At 67.3% G+C, this 21,779-nt stretch overlaps 1 protein-coding gene across 7 annotated transcripts; it reads right to left on the bottom strand.

Moving 5' to 3' along the window:
* Positions 1–21,662, bottom strand: TNK2 (tyrosine kinase non receptor 2). 7 transcript variants are annotated; one of them, XM_054205164.1, is made up of 18 exons: positions 20,875–21,662; positions 18,414–18,550; positions 15,114–15,411; positions 11,228–11,405; positions 11,001–11,071; positions 9,577–9,789; positions 9,334–9,486; positions 8,865–9,142; positions 8,663–8,789; positions 8,424–8,570; positions 7,992–8,086; positions 4,845–5,039; positions 3,294–3,385; positions 2,721–2,765; positions 1,168–2,483; positions 600–695; positions 383–510; positions 1–275 (listed from the first exon to the last, which is right to left on the bottom strand). In XM_054205164.1, the coding sequence occupies exons 3-18, from the start codon at positions 15,288–15,290 to the stop codon at positions 269–271; spliced, it is 3,318 nt and encodes a 1,105-aa protein (XP_054061139.1). In that variant the 5' UTR covers positions 15,291–15,411; positions 18,414–18,550; positions 20,875–21,662; the 3' UTR covers positions 1–268. The 7 variants fall into 7 exon arrangements, with proteins under 7 accessions (XP_054061139.1, XP_054061141.1, XP_054061142.1 ...); XM_054205166.1 differs by lacking the exon at positions 20,875–21,662 and adding an exon at positions 20,390–20,818; XM_054205167.1 differs by lacking the exon at positions 2,721–2,765.
* Positions 21,663–21,779: the final 117 nt, after the last annotated feature.

Raw genomic sequence — 21,779 nt, 5'->3', positions numbered from 1 at the left:
AATATATATATTAAAATTACATTTCTCTTTACAAAAACAATTCAACAAGGGGCCAGGGGACGGAGCCCATCGCCGAAGCCAGGGCACAGGCACCCTGGCAGGTCTGGGGCACTGGGCAGGCTCCCTTTCGGGGTGTCCCCTTCCCCCCACGCGGGGGCTCAGGCCAGAGTCCAGCAGCAGGTTGCGTGGGCCAGGGTGAGACGCGGTGGTGAGGCCCCGTGGCGAGATGCCTGCTCTGGATCCGACGCAGCTCGCCCCGTCCCCGCTGTCACCGCCTGTAAGGAGAGGAGAGGACATGAGCTCAGGAGGGGTGATGGTGCCAGCTGGCCAAGAGCAGCGTGGCATGGAGAACCCCCCCTCAAAAAATTGTCTGTGCCCCTACTTCTGGCGGGTGGTGCTGTAGGGATCGAGGAGGTGGGAGCTGGCCTGGGCCAGGTTCCAGTCGAACATCTCCAGCACCCGATGGCACTCGCCACGGGACTTCAGCCCCAGGCAGAAGAGCTGCTCCACCTGCAAGGGGACAGGGCACAGTCAGGGGGGTGACAGGGGTGCCACCACTCTCGTGGGAGTTGGGGCTGGGGGATGGGGGTGTGCGGTACCTTCAGGTACTGGATAGCCCGTTGGATGTTCCAGCCGTGGTTCTGCAGGGCTGCCTGGCACTCCTCGGTGGTCACACCGTGCACTGTGTCCTGCACCTGGGGGGAGCTTCTGGTCAGTGCCCGCCACCACCCACGGGCAAGGAACCGGTGGCTGGAGCAGGGGGTCACCGGGGCTGCCCCCCACCTCGGCTCCATCCCTGGGGAGCACTGTCAGCCCAGAGCTGGGACCATCCTCATCCCTGGGATCTTCAGCCTCTCCTGGGCTCGGGTGCAGACTCCCAGCCACCACGGGCTCAGCTCAGAGAGCCTAAGGGGACTGCAGTGACAGCCACCTTCCTCCCCCCTCCCTCGGGTCGTGGGTAGGGCTAATTTGGGTTAAAAGGGCCTGCGATCCCCATTTTGGAGTTGCAGTGACACTTTTTTCCCACTGCACGTCTGGGGACCTCTTGTAGCCAACCTCCTGAGGCTGAACTTGGGGAAACTGAGGCACAGGGTGGGGATCTTGCCCAAGCGAGCCCATGGCCACCATGTCCCCTTCTTGCTTGTGGACACCAAGGATGCCACTTACCAGCCGGATCTTGTCGGCGGGGCGGCAGCCGTCCGGCCCATCATAGACGATCTTCTGGAGGCTGCAGGAGGCTTTTACCAGGCACTTGGGCCCCGGGTTGCTGTTGTTGGAGGAAAAGTTGGCCTTGCAGTCTGGCAGTGGCTGCTGCACCATGGGACGGACGGTGGCTGTGGTGACCAGGCGGGATGCCGACACCTCCTCAGGGCTTTTGGCCTCCTTGAAAAACTTCTCATATTTGTCCAGGTAAGCAGGGCGCTCGGGCAGCAGGTAGTAGTGGGTGCTGCTGACCTTCTGCCCATCCTTCACGATGGGCAGGATGCAGGGTCCCTTGGAGCAGTCCTTGCCCTGTGCCTGGATGACCTTGGGGGTGGCGTACTTGGGGTCAAGGGCGAAGCTCTGCGTGGTGGGCATGGGCTTCCCTGGCGAGGTGGAGAGGCAGGAGCAGAGGGCTGCACGTTGCTGGGGGGAGCCCACCTGCAGGGCCATGGGGCTGGGTGTCCGGGAGGTGGGCTGCGACAGCGGGTCCCGGGGGGGAATCTGGGGCGGCCGGTCTTCCTCGCCCCCCGAAGCTGGAGAAAGCTCCCCTGACCAGCGCCCGGGCTCATTGCGGCGTAAGGGCCGGGGTGGGATGGGGACACGGGGCGGGATTTGGGGTTTGTCGTCAGCGGGGGCAGCTGGTCCCAGGGGAACGTTGAGCCTCTTCATGCACTCCTGCTGCAGCTCCTCAAAGAGCTCGGTGGTCTGTGTCAGGCTGGGCTGCTTGGGCTCCTTGGGGGGCAGGAAGAGGTTGTCCTCCAGTGCCGGTCCCCGCTCACCCTCATCCACAAAGCCGTAATTGGTCTTGCCCCGCCGGCTCGGGGGGCTGGTGATGGAGCAGACCTCGAAGTCATCCTCGTCCTGTGCCACATCATCATAGGCAGGCGGTGGGGGCAAGGGGCGGGCGTCCCAGTCCACCACTGGTGTGGGGTGGAGGGGCCGGGGTAGAGCCCGTGTGGGGCTCTGTGGTGGGGTCTTGTCCAGCAAGGAGAAGGCCTCCATAGCCAGCTTGACCAACGATGGGGCTGTCAGCTCCCCCACAGGTGAGGGACTACCTTGGGGCACCTCCTCCCCAAAATCGATGAGGGTCACTTCGCCACCTGCTGGCCCCTCACTTGCCAGTCGGCCGGGTTGCCGCTCGCCCACCTTGGTTCCCGGCACCCGTGCCGACGGCTTCACCGGTCGCAGACCCTTCCCTGCACCTGGCTTCTTCAGGCAGAGCTTCCGGAGACCCCCTGGCAGACCTTCCTCCTCCTCACTGACTGGATCGTAGCAGGGCTCTAGGAGGTGACAGAGAGGGATTGTGAGGACCCTGGGGTGCCCCTCCCCACCCTGCAGCCCCCCGATCCCCTTCCCCCTGCCAGTCACCCCGCTCTGCATCTGTGTCCCCACCACAGATGTCATCACGCATAGGTGCACAGCAGTACCCAAGGGGTAGAGGGGGTGAAAGGAGCTAAGAGAGCAAAGAAGGGGGGGCACAAAGGAGAGAGAGCAGCACCCGAAAAAGCCCAACTTACTGGTGAGCAGGACGGTAGGCTGAGGTGGGCGCGGAGGCGGCTGCCCTGCAGGAGAAGAGAGAGCCCGAGAGGAGGGGAGGCACGGGGTGAGTGCGTGGGGCAAGCAGCAGCCGGGGCGCTCGTTAGCAGGGTGCATGCTTTGTTGTGTCTCCCGTCACCGGTGGAGTGCAGGGAGAATGCCAGCGGGAAGCCCCCCCAAGGGAAAATTGCAGGTTTAGGTGGGTTGTGGCACACGCGTGGCATCTGAGCTCCCTCCCCGTGGCAGCTCTAACGAGATCCCCCTGTACCGGGGAGCCCAGCCACGGGAGGCTGGAACGGGACAAGGGACCCGGACGAAGGGCAGCAGGGCAGAGTCCAGCCAGGCAGAGCCACCGGCCACCCACGCTGCTGCTAGTGGCACATGGCCAAGTGACAATGCACCCTGTCACCCCAGCTCCCCCCCAAGATTTGCAAAAAGCAAGTGGCAGCAAAGAGACAGAAAGGAGAGGGTCCAGCCCATCACCCTGGCAGCAGGGCACCAGGACGACAGCTTTGCGCAGTCGACAGGCAGGAGGAAGGGAAAAAAACACTCACTTTTAACCCTTCCTGGAAGCTGGGTGGGTCTGGCAGTGCTCGGGTCCACACCTAAAATGTCAGGAGGGTCCATGGGATTTCCCAGGTACAGCCTGTGGGGAGAGAGGAGGAGAGCACCCTGGGGTCAGCGGGGGCTGCGGGGGGACCCCTCGCTCCCACACCACGTCCCTCAGGACAGACACCCCACAGCCCCTCCACCACGCACAATGCCCCGGCGAGTACCATCCCTGAAAGCGTTGGGGCACCACACGCCAGTGCTACAGCCCAGAGCCTGGTGCCATCCCAGTGTCACCCATGCCTCTGCAGCGCCATGTACATGACGCGCCGTACCCAGGGGACTGCAAACAGGGCGCCATGCCCAGGGTACTTTTGCAGGGTGCAGTGCCCGGGACACTCTTCCAGCACCAGGGTGCCACGGCCCGGTACGGCACGCCAGTGTGGTGCTGGGAGGCCTGGGCGAGCCGTCGCAAGCCAGGCGTGGTAAGGCAGGGAGCCGGCAGGAGCCGGCGCAGCCCGAAGGCCTGGGTGTGTGCCGAGCTCGGTGCGTTCTCAGCGGCCCGGGCAGCACGTACCCAGTGCCTGTGCCCACGCAGCGGGGCGCGGGGAGGCCTGCCGGGGCACGAGCCAGGTCCGCGTGCGTGGCGCCTCGGTTCAGCCCTCCCAGGGCCACCAGCACAGCCTGCGGCACAGGGCACCGTGGAGGTGGGGTCAGGCTGGGACTCAGGGCACCGGCAGAGCTTCCCTGGGGCTGGGATGCCCAACGGCAGTGGGGATCCCTATCCCAGAGGATGCACGGAGCCCAGCGCAGGAGGTGGTTCTACCCAGAGGGAGCTTTCCAGGCTTTGAAATCCTATCCTGCCCCCTACACACAGTCCTCCCACGTCCCCCCAGCCCAGCGCTGGCAGAGACCGCCCATGCTCCCTGCCCCAAGCCAAGGCGCCCCTGCCCACCGCCCCCCGGTGGGCAGTCCCACCTGGCAGGGGGGCATGGGGCGCCCTGGGGTGCAGGTATCTGACCCCCCCCCTCCCCATCACAGACCAACTGGGGTCTCTTTTGATGGAGCATGGAAGAAAAAAAGAGGATTTTGGTGGATTTTTTAAAGACGATTCATGCTGTTAAAAGTGTGAACACCCCTATCATGGTTCCCCTCCAACGCAGATGCTGAAAGGTGGGGGTTTAGCAGCCCTGGGACATCCTAAAAGCATTCGGTTAATGTGACCACCTTTGGGGTGGTGCTTACTGATGTCCTCCCATCCCGGAACAGCCATGAGGGGCTGCTGGGCTGGGAGAAGGTGCTCCCCCCCAAGACAGCGCCCCACAAGCACAGCAGCCCCCCACATCCCCGACCCCATTAGTAAGAAGAGGCAAGGGAGTTAGTCCAGCCACGGGAACCCTACCCGGAGCCACCATCCCCAGTACAGCAGGGGGCAGAGGGGAAGAGATGCTTCAAGGGAGGGGGCAGCCAAAGCCACGGCTCGCTCCTGTGCCCGGCAGGCAGCGGGGAAGGCAGGGAGCAGGCAGGGGATGCAGAGAAGTCAAAAAGTTTCTTACTCATCAATTTTATCGGGAAACCCCCAGCAGTGCTGCGGGTTGGTGTCTCCATGGCCTGTGTGGATGAAGCTGTTTTTAAGCGGCTGGCTGATGTCATGGGCCGACAGCCCTGCCACCGAGGTCACCGTGTTTCGGGGGAACTGGCCCACTTTTAGGGTCCGTTTATTCTGACCCCGCCACCAGTAATTCTCGGCCCTAAGGAATAAAAAGGACCTTGTTACCGACCAGGGGATGGGAGGGGGACACGCGCCTGCCCCGGTGACGGGGAAGAGGCGAGGTGACTCGCCCAAGGCCATGCAGGCAGGCGGTGGCACAAGCGGGAGGGGAACCCAGGTGCCCAGGATCCCAACCTTACGCTGGCAGCGCGCTCTGCCTCCCACCCTGCATGGCCCCTGCACTGGGAGGTGCCGGGGATGTGGGCGGCAGGGAACAAAGCTCCCTATTTGCACCCAAAAAGATATGCCCCTTCCTCCTCCTCCTCCTCCCAGCTGCCTCAAACTATGCAGAAGCCTTGGGGTGCTGCCGGCATGGAGCTGCTCACTGCTTGTCCCCCTGTACCCCACGCAGTGGGGGATGGCACAAAGGACGTCCACGGTGTCTGCTGGGAGATATCCCAGTTTTCAGGGGAAACTGAGGGGGGCACAACGGAGGGCAGGGGACTGGGGGGGTCTCCCTCGCTCCCTTCCTGTGTTATTGGTGAGCCCTGTGAAGGCTGGCGTGGGCAGGGGGAGATGGGCAGGCAGGCTGGGGGACTCAAGCTGCAAAACTTCTCGTAGCCACATGAGCAGGGTGGGCAGGGTGCCGGTCCCCCAGAGAGCCCAGCGTGCCCCAGGAGCCAGCCAGGAGCTGCCTGCCTGCCCCAAGCTGCTGCCACCTCCAGGGTGGGGGGACAGGTAGGATGCAGGAAAGGGCACCCCTAGCGGTGCCCCTCACCCAGCCTATGACAAATCAATGGCGGGGGGAGTCCTATCCTAAACACATCCTCTGCCCTCCTGCTCCCACCAGGTCCCCCCTCATCCCTGCCCGCTGGGGTCCCCCTGCTCCCCACGGGCAGGGCACGCACCGGGCGGGGGGCGGCGTGCGGTGCCAGCCCGGCGAGGCTGGCACGGGCCCCATGGTTTCCTGGAGTCACCTGTGAGTCACCCCCGGCCACCAGCTCAGCCCTTTTCCTGTTTACCTTCCCCGCTCGCCGCCAACCAGTCGCCTTACTCAGCCCCGGGACCCCCAGGCGAGCCCGCGGCAGAGTCCAGCCGGTACCGAGCGCCCTCCCCTCGCCCGCGGCGGGCCGGGAGGGGGGCAGCCGGTTCCTCCCCTCCCCGACAGGTCCCCTCCGCTCGCCCTTCCCTGCGCCCCGACACCGCCGCATCCCGCCGGAGGGATGCTGCAGCCGGCCCGGTCCCTCCGCTTCCCCCCTTCTTCCCAGCCTCGTCCCACCGGATCCAGGCTCGGACCCCCAGCAAGAACCCGCTCCGGTTCTGCCCTCGCTTCCCCCCGAAAGCCCCCTCCCGCGGCCGGCTGGGTCCCCGGGGGGACTTTCAGGTAGGTCCCTGCCCCTGCCCACACACACGTACGCACGCCCGGCGCCCGCCGAACGACAGGCAGGGGCTTGAAAAGGGGTGGGGGGTGTTTACGGTGCCCCGGGCGGCCTCGGCGGGGCCGGATGAGGGCCCCCCCGGAGGAGCCCCCCCCTCCCCGCCAGCCCTCCCCTCCCTGCCCGGGCATCCCCGCCGGCAGCGCAGTGGGGGGCAGCCGCCCGGGGGGAAACTGAGGCACGGGGGAAGGGGCTCCCCTCCGGGCCCTTCAAGAGCACCGGCAGCCTCTGGGGTTCCTGCCACCCACCCCCGGCTGCAGAGCCCACCCCGCCCCCCCAAAACGTGCCCACCAGGGACCACCGAGGACCGGCGTCCCCTGGGGAAACTGAGGCAGGGGAGGCTGCGCCCCGGCTCCACCGCGCTCCCGGCCCTCCCCGACCCATCGGCAACCCCCGTCACAGCCACGTCCCCCCCGTCCCGCTCCCGCCAACCTCCCACTCCATCCCCCCCTCCGCCCCGTGGTTCACCTGGGGCCGTCGGGGGCGCGGCAGCGGGACCCCCAGTCCAGCCCGGCCGTGATGCGGCAGCGGGGACGATGTAGGCGCACTGGCGCGGCCGCGCCGCCCTCCGCCGCTCCTTCCCTCCCTCCCTCCTTCCCTCCCTCCGCCGACGCCGCTTCCCTTCCCCTCCCCTCCCCTCCCTGCAATTAAACCGCCAGACCCTGGGCAAGAGTCATCCCTGGCGGCGGCGGCCGGGGAGAAAGCCGGTCCCTGCAGACACACAAATCCGGCCTGAATCACCTCCGGGCCGTGACTAACGGCGGGGAGCCGGCCCCGGGAGGGGGCCGAGGGAAGGGGGGGAAGGACGGAGCCTTTCTCCTCATCCCCACGGGGCTGCGGTGGGGAGCGGCCTCCCGTGTGCCAGCGGGGCAAAGGGACACTGAGCGCCTTTGGGGAGCCTCTGCCGTCCCCGAGCTGGAGGAGGACGGGTACATGCTGGGATGGGGATGCAGGGACCAAAGGTCCTCTCAGTCCGCAGGTCCCCAGGGTGGCGGCAGGGGGTCGCCGTGCCCCAGGGTGGCTGACAGGGACTGAGAATCGAAGCCCACAGCGCAGGGGGTGACAGGTCATACCACAGTGGTAAAGAATCTCCCCCAGTGCCTCTCCCAGCCCAGTGACAACAGCACGTCCCCGGGTGCTGCTGGTGGCACGTCCCCACCGCTATCAGCAGGGAGAGGCCTTGTGGCGTGGGGTTTCCCAGGGCAAGGCTGGGGCAAACCCACGGTCACCGTGGGGTGAGTCAGCGGAGGCAGACCATTCGGGCAGGGCTGTGGTTGTGACCCCCCCACACCAGGGTGGCCCCACAACCCTGGGCTGCCTGGGGGATCATGCGCCTCCCAGGGGAGCCGGGGCAGCTGTGCCTGCCTGTGGGGTACATGGCCCAGGGTGCTGGGGGGGCAGAGCCCCCTCTCCTCATCCCTGTTCCCCACGGCTCTGCCAGTGCCTGCAGTCTCCCTGTTCCTGGGGTCCCCTGTCCCCACGCAGGCTGGCAGCCCTGAAGCTGGCAGCTGGTCCGCGCCCCCCCCGCAACACCTGTCACCCCTCCCGTGCAATACCTGCCCTCGATGACAGTGATGATGTCGTTCATCTGGATGTGCAGCTTGTCAGGCTCCTCGAAGTCCTGCAGTGCTCTCATGTCGGTGGGCTGCGCCTGGGGGGAGAGGGGTGTGAGGACAGGGGACAAAGCCACCCACGTCCATCCCTGCCCCGTCTTGAGGCCAGCCCCAGCCCCACGCAGTGGAGCTGCAAAAATGAGCAAGAGACAGCATCACCACTCGTAGCCCCTCCTCAGCTGTGACATCCCTGGGGTGAGTGAGGACAAGGTGGCATCTGGGGTCCTGCTGTGACCATGTCACCACTTGCCACCTCCCAGCCTGCACGGCTGCCTGGCCTGAGCCCCTCTACATCACCTCCCATCTACTCTTAGTGCTCGAGCAGAGACAGTGGGAGGGGGTGCTGGGGCCCCGTCCCCCTCCTTGCTCACCCACCTCCACCAAGAAGTCCCGCAAGGCCACGAAGGTGGGTCGGTCCTCAGGCTTGTGCGCCCAGCACTGCAGCATGACATTGTAGATGTCCTGGGGACAGTCCTCAGGCCGCGGCAGCCGCTCACCCTCCTTGTCTATCTTGTGCAGGATCTGTGGGGCAGGGAGTGCCGTCAGGGGGTCCCAGGTCCCCCCCAGCACTGCTGGGGACAGGCAGGGGGAGCAAGTCCCTGCTGTGCACCCACCTGGCTGCCATTGAGGCCAATCCAAGGTTCCTGCCCATAGGTGAACATCTCCCAGAGGGTCACCCCGAACATCCAGGTGTCACTGGCGTGGGAGAAGGTGCGCGTCTTCAGGCTCTCAGGAGCACACCTGTGCAGGGAAGGACATCAGCATCAGGAGGCCATGGGTGCTGCACCCCCAGGATTCCCCCTTCCCAGTGCTCACCAGGCAAAGGGGACCTTGCGATGCTCCTGCATTACGTAGTGGTCGTCATTTTTGGGTAGGGCCCGCATCAGCCCAAAGTCCCCGATCTTGACCAGCTCGTTGGAGGCCAGCAGGATGTTACGGGCAGCCAGGTCGCGGTGGATGAAGCGCTTGGACTCCAGGTAGGCCATGCCCTTGGCCACCTGTATGGCATACTGGCAGAGGGTGGAGATGAGAAAATGGCCTTGGTTCTTCCGCAGGCGGTCCAGGAGGGAGCCCAGCGGGGCCAGCTCTGTCACCTGGGCATGGAGAGGGGACAGCAGGTCAGTCAGGCCAGGGACAGCCTGGTTGGGCTGGTTTCCAGCCTTCTTGTGTCCCACTGAGGATGCCAGCAGAGGACTCAGGGTACAGAAACAGCCTGGCTTTGATCACCTCATCACATGGGACCCCCCTCACGAGGTGGCATCGGGGCCATCCCCCCCAAACTCACCATCTTCATAGGGTGGGAGAGCACCACGCCATAGAGGCGGATGAGGTTCCTGTGGTCCAGGGAGTGCATGGCGTTCACCTCCCGGATGAAGTCGTCCAGTGCCTCTGGCTGGCTCAGCACATCCGTCTTGAGGCATTTCACCGCCACATTCAGCTACAGTTAAAGCAGGAATGAGCCCCGAAGCATCTTATTCCCCGGGTGGTCCCCACTGCCCAGCTCCCCCCACCATGAACAGCCCCTCACCGTCTTGCCGGCAGGTGTGCACCACTCGCCGCGACGCACAACGCCAAAGGAGCCGTCGCCCAGCTTCTCAAAGAGCGAGAGGTCCCGCTCCCGCACAAGGCAGGTGAGGGAGTGCTGGCCCCCGGCTTCGGGGGGCGGTGGCGTGGGGGGCTTGCGGAAGGTGCTCTGGGGCTGGGGTGGCAGCTCCGACTCAGGGCGCTTCCCACTGAACACCTGTGGGACATGGAAGCAGGTGAGACGTGGGCACAGAGATGCCCCAAGCCCTTGGGTCTGCGAGTGAGCAGTGCTGGGACAAGCCCCTGCCAGGGCTGTACACTCTGGAACCTAATGATGACTCCTAACTGGTGATTACCCAGGGCAGGCTGGCTGTGGGAGCAGGCCCTCCTCCTCCAGCTGCCTGCATGCTGAGCTGCCATTCCTGTGGAGGGAAGGGGTTGCGTTTCTCACAGCAGCCCCGGCAAACCAGGCCGGTAGCTGGAGGGCCCTGGGCTCTCCTTGGCCAGGCTGCAGCCACACAATGTGCCTGGGCACGAAGCCAAGAGAAACCTCCAGCTTGGGCTGAGTGCGGTGACACATCCCTGCAGCGATGTGGGCTTTGCAATATGTGCTGCTGCCACCGCCAGCTCAGAGGGGACAAGGACAGGCTCTCTCCCCCTCCCTCCCTCTCCCCCAGTAAGGATGGATGATGTGCCCCACAGGAGATAGGGTCCATCCCAGCCTCGGCAGCCAGGACCCATGTGGGGTACGCAGGGGCTGGGCCCGGCATGTGGCCGGGGTGGGAGGTGGCATTTCTGTGCCCGGTGCGAGGCTGAGTAGCCTTCTATTAAAAGCCCGTCCCAGCCCAGATGAGTCACACAGGGGAGAGGCCACGACCCAGCACCCAGCTGGCAAGCACCCTGCTTTTTTGGGGGGTGCAAGGTGCCAGGGGGTGCCAGGGTGGCAGCAGCACTAGCTTTGGACAGGATGGCATCAGGAGCACACATGAGCATCCCAAGGTCCCCTACCCTGCAGGCATAAGGCTGTGTCCCCTCACTGCGAGGCAGAAGGGTGGGCAGGGGGACGGGCAGTGATGCTGCCCACACAGCTGGCTGGGCTGAGCACAGGCTCTGTGTCTCGTTCATTAGCTGAAAACGAGTTTCATGGCAAAGAGGCAAATAACACGAGGGAAATTAATTTCCTGGAGTGGCAGGGCCATCCTTCACTGGGAAGTGACCCAGGAGCCTGCATGGGACCAGGGCGCACGCTGTCAGGGTCACACTGCAGGCAGGGCATGCATGGCAGGGGCTTATGCCCATCTCCCTACCAGCCCCCAGGGACTGGTGGCATGGGGTGAGCCAGGCACCAGGGAAGAGCATGGGGAGAGGTCCAGCTCCTCCTGCCTGCCTCAGTTGCCCTGTCACACCTGCCCCTCTCCCATCCTCTACCTTGCTCATCCAGGATTTCCGCTTGCACATGGCTTTCCTCCGCTTCACCGCCTCCCACAGCCGCCGCTGGCCTGCGGGACACAGGGACACGATGACTACCACTGACCCAGCTTGGAGAGGGGCTCCTCTCCAGCCCCATGGACCACATGATCCTCTGGGCTCCCCAAAAGATGCTGTGCAGCCAGCCAGGAGTACGGGGGGAGGTCTAGGGGGGGAGATGTACGCACCGGGGCGTCCCATGCCGATCTTCTCGAGATCCTCATTTTTGACGTACTCGAAGTGGGAGAGGCGGGTGACATTGAGCTCGTCCCGGATGCGCAGAAAGTACTGCTGCAGCTGCAGCTCGGTGAGCAGCTCCAGCAGCCAGTCCGTGCCCTCCTCCGCCTGCATGCTACAGCTCAGCCTCTGCTGGGACACCACGCCAGGTTAGGGGGGACTCTGCCCCACTCCCCTCTGCCCAGTCCCCCCTGGGGGAGTCACCTGGAGGGGCTGAGAGCCAAGGCTGGGGTGCTGCCTGGGTTGGGCGTGAGGGATGCCAGCAGGACTCATCTCCTGAGCCTGTACCCAGCTCCCCAGGGGGGCCAGGAGAGGTTCCCCATCAACAGGAACCCGGGCACAGGCAGGGACCCCTGCTCTGCCTTGTCGTGCCCATAGAAACACCAGTGCTCTGCTCCAGTGCCTGTCCCCAGGCAGCAGTGCCAGGGACACAGGATGGGGCAGAGCCTCAGGATGGATGTGTCCAGCAGCGGTCCCCAGCCAAAGGGTACCCCATGCCTGGCCCTGTGCCTGCCAGGCTCCCTTTGCCCAGCTGGAGGGGCTGACTGGGAAGGGGACAGCTGTCCCCAGCAGGGACAGGCACCTCGTCACTGCCACTTGGCCACCTGGCATCCCCACACACCTGGCCAGGCTGCATCACAGAACCATGGCAGGCCTCCTCCGCCACGGGTGGTGGCACCTCACCGGGCAGTCACAGGGAGGGGGCAGACAGGGTCATCAGAGCCTCTGGGGGATCCTGGTGTCCCCGGGACTGACGCATAAGGCACCCCAGTGCTGCCGGCATCACCCCCCTGAGCTGTGCCAGGGCACAGGGAGGGAGGGAATGGGGCCAGGTCTCACCCACAGTTCCCCAATGTCCCCCCCTAAACATGTCTGCTGCAGCCCCCCATCCCAGATCTCCCCGCTTTTATCGCCACCTTTCTGGGAAGGGACACGGCTCTGCCTCCCACTGCCGAGAGCTGGCACCCCCCAGCCCCACAGCAGGGCAGCCCCCTTCATCCTCTCCTCGTTCCACAGGAGACAACGTGGCCCCCGGCGTCTTCGCCCCCCGCGCTCGGGTCCCTTGGCTGTGTCACCGCAATTACAACCCTCGGCACTGGGCTAAAAATACGGCGGGTGCGGCAAGCAGCTGGGCACGGGGGCGCACGGGGGCATGCGGGGCGAAAGCAGCCGCCAGCTTTCGGCACGGCGATGGCCGGTCCCCTGCCCACCAGGCGACGGGGACAGGGCCGGGTGACGGCCAGCATAGGGTCTGCCCGGGGCGGGGGTCGGCACTTACTCGGTAGAAGCGGAAGCGGGTGAGGAAGGGGAAGGATCGGCGCAAAGCCTGGAAGCGTCGCATCCTGCCTGGCTGCCCGCCGCCGGCCCCTGGCACCGTCGATGTCCCTTCCCCGGCGTCCCACGGCAGAGCCCGCTCAGCGCCGCCGGGGCAGCCGCAGCCCCGTCATCTGGGCTACGGAGGTGCCCCCCAGACTTGCTCGCCCCATATATTCCCCCCCAGGAGCGGGCAGGGGGGCTCGGGGCGTCCGCCGGCCGGACGCAGGCTGTGGCTCTCTCCCCCTCCTTCCGTCCCGCTCTCGATCCTCCCGGCCGTCCCTCCTCTTCCCCAACGCAACGGGGCCGGGGAGGCGGGGGGGGTGGGGGGGCGCGGGGGGCGACGGCAGGCAGGGCCGGGGGTCACCCCCGTGGCTGGAGCCGCTTCCCGGGGACCCCGGCCGGCAGCGGGGTTCGGTCCCAGCCGGCTGCTCGCCCAGCGCTCCCCGGGAGGGGTTATTTTCGGCCGGGGCTGGGACGCGCGCCCAGGGGGCCGGGCTCCCATCAATGTGCCGCTTTCTCCCTTGTTCGGCGGGCTCCGGCAGCTGGGAGCCTGGACCCCCGCTCCCATTTCCATGGAAACTCGCCCCGGCCTTGGGAAATGCTCCCGGGCCTCAGTTTCCCCCCCAGGAAGCGGGGAGGGAGGGAGAGGAGACATCCGGCTCTCCGCTCCCCAACCGAGGCCACAGGCACGATGCCAGGGCGATGGGCACCGCGGAGGGGGGGGAGCTTCTGGCTTGGGAAACGAACCCGCTGCCCAGCTGCCAGCCCCCGCAGGGCTCTGCCGTGGGGTGCCACCAGCACCCTGGAGCTCGCTCCCCTTCCCTAGAGCTGTTGTCCACCCATGGGCTCCCTGGGGGGAACAGCTGGCCATGCCGGCAGCCGCGGTGTGAGAGAGGAAAGACCTGTGGCAACCTCTTGCTGCATCCCCCGCCTGCCTGGCCCCCCCAAACTGTGGCACCGCTGTGCTGGGGGGCAGCTGGGAGGGGGTTAAGTGCATCCCCAGGCTCAAAGGAGCCTCCGTTGTGGCTCCCACCACCCCACCGGGATCCCAGCTGGCACCCGGCGGCACAGGCACCCGGCACAACAAGCCCATTGACTGGGGACACCCGGGCACGGTGCCCTCGGCACCAACCTCTGCCACGCGCCAGCTCCCCCCTCCCTGGCCCAGGGGACACCGGGGATGCGGGGGGTTCCCTGCCCTGAAACGGTGCATCACCCTCATCAGCCGGTACTGGCACCCACGGGGGCTGGCGCCGTGCCTCCTGCACCCCAGCCCACCTCCTGCGCCCCCAAACCCTGGGTACGACTGCTCAGTTCAGCCCCTGCACTGGGAATACTGGTCTTCAAAAGGGAGCGGGGAGACTCAGGCTCTCCAGCTATGCTAGGGGAGGCTCCGTACCTCAGTTTCCCTCTCTGTGACAGACCCACGGGTGCAGGGATTAACACCGAAACGTCCTGCCAGCAAACCCCCATCCTGGGGAGAGTCACAGATGCCCGTCCAGGCCCCACGAGCCAGCAGGCGGCAAAGACTCCCGGCGCAGGTGCCACTCAGCCCCCCGTGCCCTGCACACACGCCATGCCATGTACACCCACCCCTGCATCCCCAGGGATGCACCCTACGTGCACCCAGGCTCATGCACGGGTGGTGACGACTCTCACGTGCACCCTGGGACCACACAGGCGCATCCCCCTGCACACCCCGTGCGCCTCCCGCCACCTGCACAACCGCAGCCGCCCCCCCATGCACGCGTCACCTCCGCGCACCCCCCCCCTCCTCAGGCCGCACGTGCGCAAACACACCGGTGCCGCACAGCCGCCGGCACCCCATCGTCCCGCTCCCCCGCCTCCGCCTGACACACACTTGGAGCCGCCTGCACCCCTGCGTGCCCACGGGTGCCTGCCCCCGGCATGGCATGCTCCTGGTCTCCATGCTTGCCCAGCATCACGCACGGCCATGCCCCCTGCCTGAGCTGGCACACGGGTGGCCAAGCCCCCCCGAAATCACTCCTACCCACAACAACACCCCAACACCTGCCCTACACCCCGAGGCAGCTGCACCCTCCACATGTACCTACATGTTCCCTACCCCCTCTCCCAACACCCCCACGCACAGCCTGACCAACCTCCCCCCCCACTGACACCCCGACATGCAGATGGCAGCCTGCAGGGCCACCATCCTTTGCTGGGCACTGTGGTCCCCCCCTCCGAGCTGTGCCAGGCCTGGCCGAGCTGCGTTGCCGCACATCGTTCCACCGTACCTCAGTTTCCCCAGCAAGAAGGAACAGGCAGCCCCACTGCCGTGGGTCAGGACAGGAGTGCAGCCATGCAGGGCGATGCTGTCCCCATGCCACAGGGTACCACGAGTGCCAGAGAGGGGAGGTGACATGCAGGGACCCCCCCCCCCAGCCCCATGCCAGCTGCCGACCCGCGCCCCACAGCGGGAGCCTGCCCCCCCTGGGGACACCCAGTCCATCCGGGTGCCCCCTGCTGCTCCCCCTTGTCACGTCCCCCCGCACTGACCCGCCGGCATGGCATGCCCGGGACGATGTCCTGCCGGGGGGATGGCATGGGGTGCCCGCTGCCTGGCCGCAGGACCCGCTGCCCGGTGCTGTCCGAGAAGCTGTGGGGCAGGGGGCCGAGCATCTCCTCCTCCTCCTCGGTGCTGCTCAGGCGCTGGTAGTCGCATCTCTCGCCCATGGCCGGGGTGGCAGCGGCAGCTGCGGCGCGGTGGCGAGCGGGGGGCTCTGCGGAGACGCCCGTGCCTGCCTGGGGGTGGTGAGGGCTGGAGCCAGGCTCGGGATCACATGGCAGAAAGTTGCTGCAGTTCCGGAAAACAGCAAGAGGGTGAAGGTGACCGCAACCGTGATGGAGGGGAGGGGGGGATGGAGGGATGCAGAGGAGATGGGGAAAAGAGAAGGGGGAGGCAGCCCCTCGAGCGTCCATCCTCACCCCAATCCCAGCCTGGCACCGCTGTCTTCCTCCCGGCTCAGCAGCCCAACTGGCTGCCTGCTGTCCCCACTCCGGCACCCGAGCAGAGAGGCGGTGGCACCACTGCCAGCCCCAGCGCCGTGCTCGCAGCCCCCTTCTTCCCCCACCCCGGCACGGTGCAGCCCACCAGCGGGGATGCGGCACAGGCAGCCAGGCGGAGGAGGAGGATGAGGGGGGAGCATCGTCCAGCAGCCGGGGCTCTGTGGCAAGCGGGGTGGGTGAGGAAGCACCATAACCCCCTCCTGAGCACCTGCAGAGGGGTGGGGGAGCTCTGGGGCTGGCAGCATCCCCAGCATCCCTCCTGCTTCCCTGCGCTGGTGGAGGGGGATGGGATGCACTGGGAAGATGGCTGCTCTGCAGCAACCCGGCAGCGTTGGCGCAAGCACAGCAGGGCCTAGAGAGCAGCCAGGCCCTGGAGGGTGCTGCCGGGATGGCAGCCCGGGTGGGGGCACGCCAGGAGGACTCCTCCTGGGATCAATCCTCCCCCCCAACCCCCTCGGAGGGAGCTGCGGGTCTCCTAGACCTCTGCCAGGCGCTGCACCAAGCACAGCCCCCAGCAGGGGCAGGTGGCACAGGGAAGTCACCCCCCTGGATGGGGAACCCCTCACCTGCACATCGGGACTGCCCCGCACCCCAACACTGCCTGGCCGCAGCCCCTCTCTGAGCCCCCCACGCCAGAGCTGCAAGGGGGCTGAAACCGGGGGGGGAGCCTGCAGCCCCTCAGGAGCTGTCTGTCCTTTGGGGCATGGCACAGCCCCAGGGACCAATTTGCTCTTCATGAAAATGCCATGGGGCACAGTGCCCCATCCCGACCCCCGGAAGTGCCCCCAGGACCCCCCCCCACCTCCGCTGCACCCCCACACCTGCCTCCCCCGCCATCCTGCCCAAGACCCTGGTGCAGCCGGAGGAGTGACACCAGTCTGTCACCGTGCCAGGGCAGGGGGCACGATCCCATCCTGGCCCCCCGCCCCCCCGGAGAAACACCCCCAATCCCGGGGGGCACCCGCCCTGGCTCGGGGGGCTCAGGGGGGCCGGGCGGGGGCAGCCCCTCGGCGGCTCCTCCTGCCATACCACGGAGGTGAGCTCAGCCGCGCAGCCGGGGCAGGCCGAGCCCGCGGCGTGGGAGCAGTGAGCCGCCCCCGCGTGCGGCCCGCCGGCGTCACCGCGCTGGCACGCCACGGGCCGGTGACTGATGCACATGCTATGCCACCTTCCCTCCGGCCCCAGCTGCCCCGCGCTGCCCCAAAACCCTCGCCAGCCTACCCCACCAGAGCGATGCTGCGGGGTCCCCAAGCCGAGAGGGGACAAACCCTGCCCCCACAGCCCCGGGCACGGATTTGTGTGACCCCCACCATGTGTCGGGTCCTCCTGGCATGCCCAGGCTCAGCTGAAACCCAAACGATGAGGTCCCCTGCGAGGGGACAGATGGCATCGCAGTATGCCACCCCTGACCCACCTGCCTGCGCTTCCCTCCCCAGAGGTCTCCCACCACAATGACAGCTGCTGGACAGGGCACACTGTCCCCTGGCTGCCCAGGTGGTGACAGTCACACCGACCATAGGGTGTGCCTCCCCTCCGTGGGGCCACCAGACCTGTGGGACACCACACTTGGTCCTGCATCCCTTCCAGAATCCCTGGGGACCGGGGACACAGCATCCCCCATGTCCTGCGGCCACCACCCCGCACAGAGGACCCTGGGAAGCGGCGGGTCCCCAAAACCATCTCCCAGCGGAGGATGAGGTCCCCCACTCACCTCCGGCACATCACCCCGCTCGCTGTCACGGCCCGCCTGCCACCTTCCTGGTGGCCGTGTCACCTGGAAGTGATCTCACCGGCTGTGGCGGCAGCAGGGCCAGCTGCGCGGCACCCCAGGCTGGCTCGCTCAGCCCTGGCGGGGCCCCGGGGGCGGCCCCAAATTGCGGTGACACACTCCCGGTCCCGGCGGCCGTGGCGCAGGCGTGCGGGCACGCACATACCCAGGCGTACAAACGCACCCCGCTCCCACCGGAGACAGGGCTGCCGGCTGCAGCATGCCTGCTTCCGCCACGCTACTGCCACCCACCCACCCGGGGACTGTCCCCAGCCCCTTGCTGGATAGCACCACCCCACATCCCCCCCATGGGACCCCGTACCGCTGGGTGTTTCGCCTCCCTCGGCGCTGGCACATGATGCTGCTCTCTCGGCCAGCTCGGGCAAGCAGGAGGTCGCGGGGGGCCGGCACGGAGGGCTGGTGACCCCCGTGGTGGGGGTGGCCGAGGAGGCCGGAGTGCCAGCTTCCCCCCTGCTGCTGCCTCCGTGGTCCCAGAGCCTGGCCCCATAGCCAAATCCCGATGGTCAGCACAGAGTGTCCCCCACTCTGAGCCCCTGCCCGCAGCAGCGGCTGTTCGGGAAGGAGAGACGCAGCCAGGCGGGGGGAGGCCCCCCCACCCTGACAGAGCCCGGTGCAACCCCAATCCCCTCCCTAAGCCTCTTTCCTCCACTAAATCCCCTCCGCAGGTCGAGCCGGGGTGAGCTGAGCCTACCCTGTGCCTCCCCGGCGCAGGCTGGGGACAGGCAGGAATTTCTGACCCCCACCTCAGCCCCAAGTTCTGTCACCAAGGCAAGGGACCCAGTGTGGTGTTTTGGGGGACAAGCAGGCAAAGCAACACCCCCTGGCACCCACAGCACCCTGCCAACCCTCAGCTCCGTGCCCGCAAAGGGGAGAGGGCAGCAGGCTTGGTGTCACCGAGCCTTGGCATCACCGCCCCCAAGGACAACGCCACTGTGGGGATGCTGCCACCCTGCCCCCGCGCAAGGCCAGTTCGCACGCCCTGGGCCCCGCGCTCCTCTCACCTGGGCCGCGGTGGTGGCGCTGCAGGGGTCCCTCGGCAGTGCCAGCCCCGGTGTCACCGCGATGTGTGAGGGGACACGGCGTCAGGGCTCAGCCATGGGGCTGGCAGGGCTGCGGTGACACCAGCCGCGGGGTCCCCCTGGGGCGAAGCGGGAGGGAGAGGTCAGGATGGGCCCCTCAGCTTGGCATCCCCCCCTCTGCCCACCCCAGACCCTCCAGACTCCCTGGGGACCAAGGGGTGGGAACGTCTCCCTGCACCCACAGCCACCCCCTGCCCTGCCCAGGTGGCTGAAAGAGCCTTTGTGGGGTCCTGCCAGGGAAGGGGGGGGGGACCAAAAAACACCCTAAGCTCTGGGTCCAACCATCCCCTCTGCCCTAGGGGTGACGGCAGCGATACCCCCAACCTCACACCGCTGCAAAACATGCCCTCGGTGCGGGTGGCAGCTGGCATGAAACAAGTTTGCCAGGTCTCAGGCCAAATGGGCACAAAGCCACGTCCCTGCCGCAGCATCTCCCCTCTGTGCTGGGAGCAGGGGAGGTGGGACCCCCGGAGCTGGTGGAGGTGAAGACTCACCTCCCCCCCCCACCGCCACTCCCCCAGCACCAGCATGGAGCAGCACCCTAGCCAGACCATCCAGCATCTGCTGGTCATTAGCACTAATTGACAGCAGCCTAATTAGCCAGGCTGCATCAAGCGGGCAGTGTCCCCCTGGGGCTGCTCAGCAGAGGACTTTCTCCTTAAAGCCTTCCTGTCCCAGCAGGGGCTGCGTGTGGGGCAGAGTCTCCTCCTGCCCCCCAAAACCCACACGAGCGGGTAATGCCCCCCGGGATGCCGTGCCCCAGCCAGCTACTATCCCTTGTGGGCACGACCAGAGTGAAAACCCCTGTGCTCCAGGGGCAGGATGGAGCCTCTCAGGGGGAAACTGAGGCACAGAGTGATGTCTGGTCTGCAGGGTGGCTGTGACAGTGCTCGGCTACAAGCCCCCAGTGGTTCCTGGTCCTGTGGGGGATGCTCTTCTGCCCACAGAGGCCCTCCGTGCCCCAGGGCAGGCTGAGTCACGGTGGGACAGCAGCTTGGCAGCTGCCTGAGGAGGAAGAGGGAGGCATCGCCAGCACCCCCCAGCCATACCCACAATACCCCGCCGGCAGGGCTGGCCCACGCCCTGCGCTAACGAATACCGGGCTAACGAGGCCTGAGTAGCTCCAGGAGTTGGTAACAGGTTGCACAGCCCGAACAGCCCCCACCCCACACCCCCAGGGCTGGGGGGTGCAGAGGCTGCTTCGGCCCCTCTCCCTGCAGGGAGAAGTGGGCTCAGGGCCAGCAGCAGGACCAGGGCTGCAGCCCAGGGTGGGCCTGTAGCACCGGGGACCCATCCAGGACCGTCTCCCTAAAGAGGGGAGATCAGACCTGCTCAGAGACACCCCTCCAGGCAGGTCATGTTCTAAAGAGAGTTTTGCAAACTCTGGTGCTGAAAACCTTTGTTCAAGGGCTTTGCCCTGAGCCAGCTGAGAAACGGGAGGATGCACAACCCCCAGATCGCGCGGCACCTGATGAAGGGGGACCCACCTTGTGGGGCGGCGAGCTGACGCCGGAGCCCCACAGCACCAGGGCACCCTGCGCCAGGGAGGCGAGTGCGTGGGGAAGCGGCAGTGCCGGGCTCTGCCCCGGCCTGTCCTGCCCAGACGGCCCAGCCCCAGCACGGCCTCCAGCCCACGGCTGGCGGCAGCTCCATGGGCAGAGACGCTGCCCCTGCCCAGGCTCCTCCGGCCGCCTCCAAACCCCCTCCCCAGCTTGCAGAGCAGTTGAGGGGTGCGACCACGCCAGGAGAAGCTGAGCAGAGTCCTCCCGGTGTGGTGGGATCCTCACCTAGGCTGTCGGTGCCACCTTACCAAGTTTAACTTTAAGGTTTTATTAAAAAAAAAAACCCCAAAACAAACAACCCCAAAACGACAAAGCCAGAGGCTCCCCATGCCTCACCGCTGCTCCGGGTTTGGGCAGCAGCAGGACACCCCGAGGCGCAGGGCCGGCCCCGGAGGACAAGGATCTTCTGTTCAACGCCAGAGCTCCCACGAGCCCGGGGAAGAGGAAGAGCAGAGCAAAGCCGCCTTTTCTCCAGGAAAAAAACAACCTTCCCCCGGCTTCCGCTACGGTTTGAGGCGGTTCAATAGCACCGGGCACCCACTCGCACCAGGCCCGGCTGCCTGCTGTGCCCTGGGCAGGCAGGAGCAGGGTGTGGGGGGGTCGGGCATGCTGCCGGCAGGGGCTCAGCAGCCCCGCAGCGCCCGGGCACGACGGCAGTCCCGGCAGCCCGCAGTGCTGCAGGGCATGGTGCCAGCAGCGCCCGGTGAGGCGCAGCGGGCACACACCGACCCAGGCAGTGCCGCAGTGCCAAAATCCTGAAAACACACGCACCCACCCACCCCTTTGCCCCCCAAAACAAGGGATCACGCCTCGCTCCTCACCTCTGTGCTCACCGCCGCTGCCACCGCATCCTCGCACCGCTTCCGCAGCGTCACCGATGGGAGAGGATGGGCACGGCGGTGCTCCGGACAGATGTCATGCCAGGCGGGATGCGCTCGCCCACCTGCCGGGGCGGGGTGCGCTGGTCGACGCCGACGGGGTGGGATCCCCCGCGGGGTGGCGGCGGGGGGCACCGGCTCCTCACACCCGGGCAGCCCTCCTGCGGCTCTGCCGGTGGGCCGGGGTGCGGGTGCCGGGGGTGCCGGCGAGATGCTCCTGCTCCCCCGGGTAGAGCTCGCCCTCCTCCTGCACCCCTCTCTGGGCCTCCCCCTCCTCCTGCCGGCCCCGCCGCACCCACCAGCGGGCTCGGGCCGGGGGGGTCACCTCCCGCCGCCCCCCGCCCCGCTCCTGCTGCGCCCGCCGGCTCAGGCCCTGCTCCTGCCCGACTTTGGAGCCGTGCTCCTGCACACCCCGCACCGCTCCCCGCGCCCGCCTCGGCGGCTGGGCCCCGGGGCTGCCCCCCGCTTCTCCCGCCGCCGCTTCCTCCGCGCTCCGCGCCCGCCGCCGCGCCCGGGCCGACCCCCGTTCCCGGGGCCGCCGCCGCGGTTCTGCTGCCGGCTTAGGGCTATCGAAGGCGGTGACCGGCCCGGGCCGCTCGCCCCACTCCTGCAGGCCCGTCCGCTCCCCCAACGGCACCCAGTGCCACCGGCCCGGCCCCCTGCCGCCGCCCCCCGGTTCCCCGCCGCCTCCGGTTACCAGCTCCTGTCCGCGGGGCAGCGCCCCCAGCCCGGCCTCCTGCACCCCCCGGGAGAACCCTCCCTCTTCCTGCACCCCCGGGGCCACCCCGCCGCCCTCCGGCACCCCCGGGCTCAGCCCCCCGCCCTCCGGCACCCCCGGGGCCCCGCTC

This window comes from Rissa tridactyla, chromosome 6 (genome assembly GCF_028500815.1).
Source record: "Rissa tridactyla isolate bRisTri1 chromosome 6, bRisTri1.patW.cur.20221130, whole genome shotgun sequence".
In the NCBI taxonomy this organism is placed as follows: Eukaryota; Metazoa; Chordata; class Aves; order Charadriiformes; family Laridae; genus Rissa; species Rissa tridactyla.
Note: the sequence above shows the minus strand (reverse complement) of the source record. Positions and strands in the feature narration are given on the sequence as shown.

Coding starts and splice junctions, on each gene's coding strand:
- TNK2 (XM_054205164.1), bottom strand. CDS start 15,290: ATGGGCGAGAGATGCGACTACCAGCGCCTGAGCAGCACCGAGGAGGAG. Junction 8,087..8,423: donor TGCGGGACTTCTTGGTGGAG/GTGGGTGAGCAA, acceptor CTCTCCCCCCAG/GCGCAGCCCACCGACATGAG. Junction 696..1,167: donor CCGCCGACAAGATCCGGCTG/GTAAGTGGCATC, acceptor AGCTCCCCCCAG/GTGCAGGACACAGTGCACGG.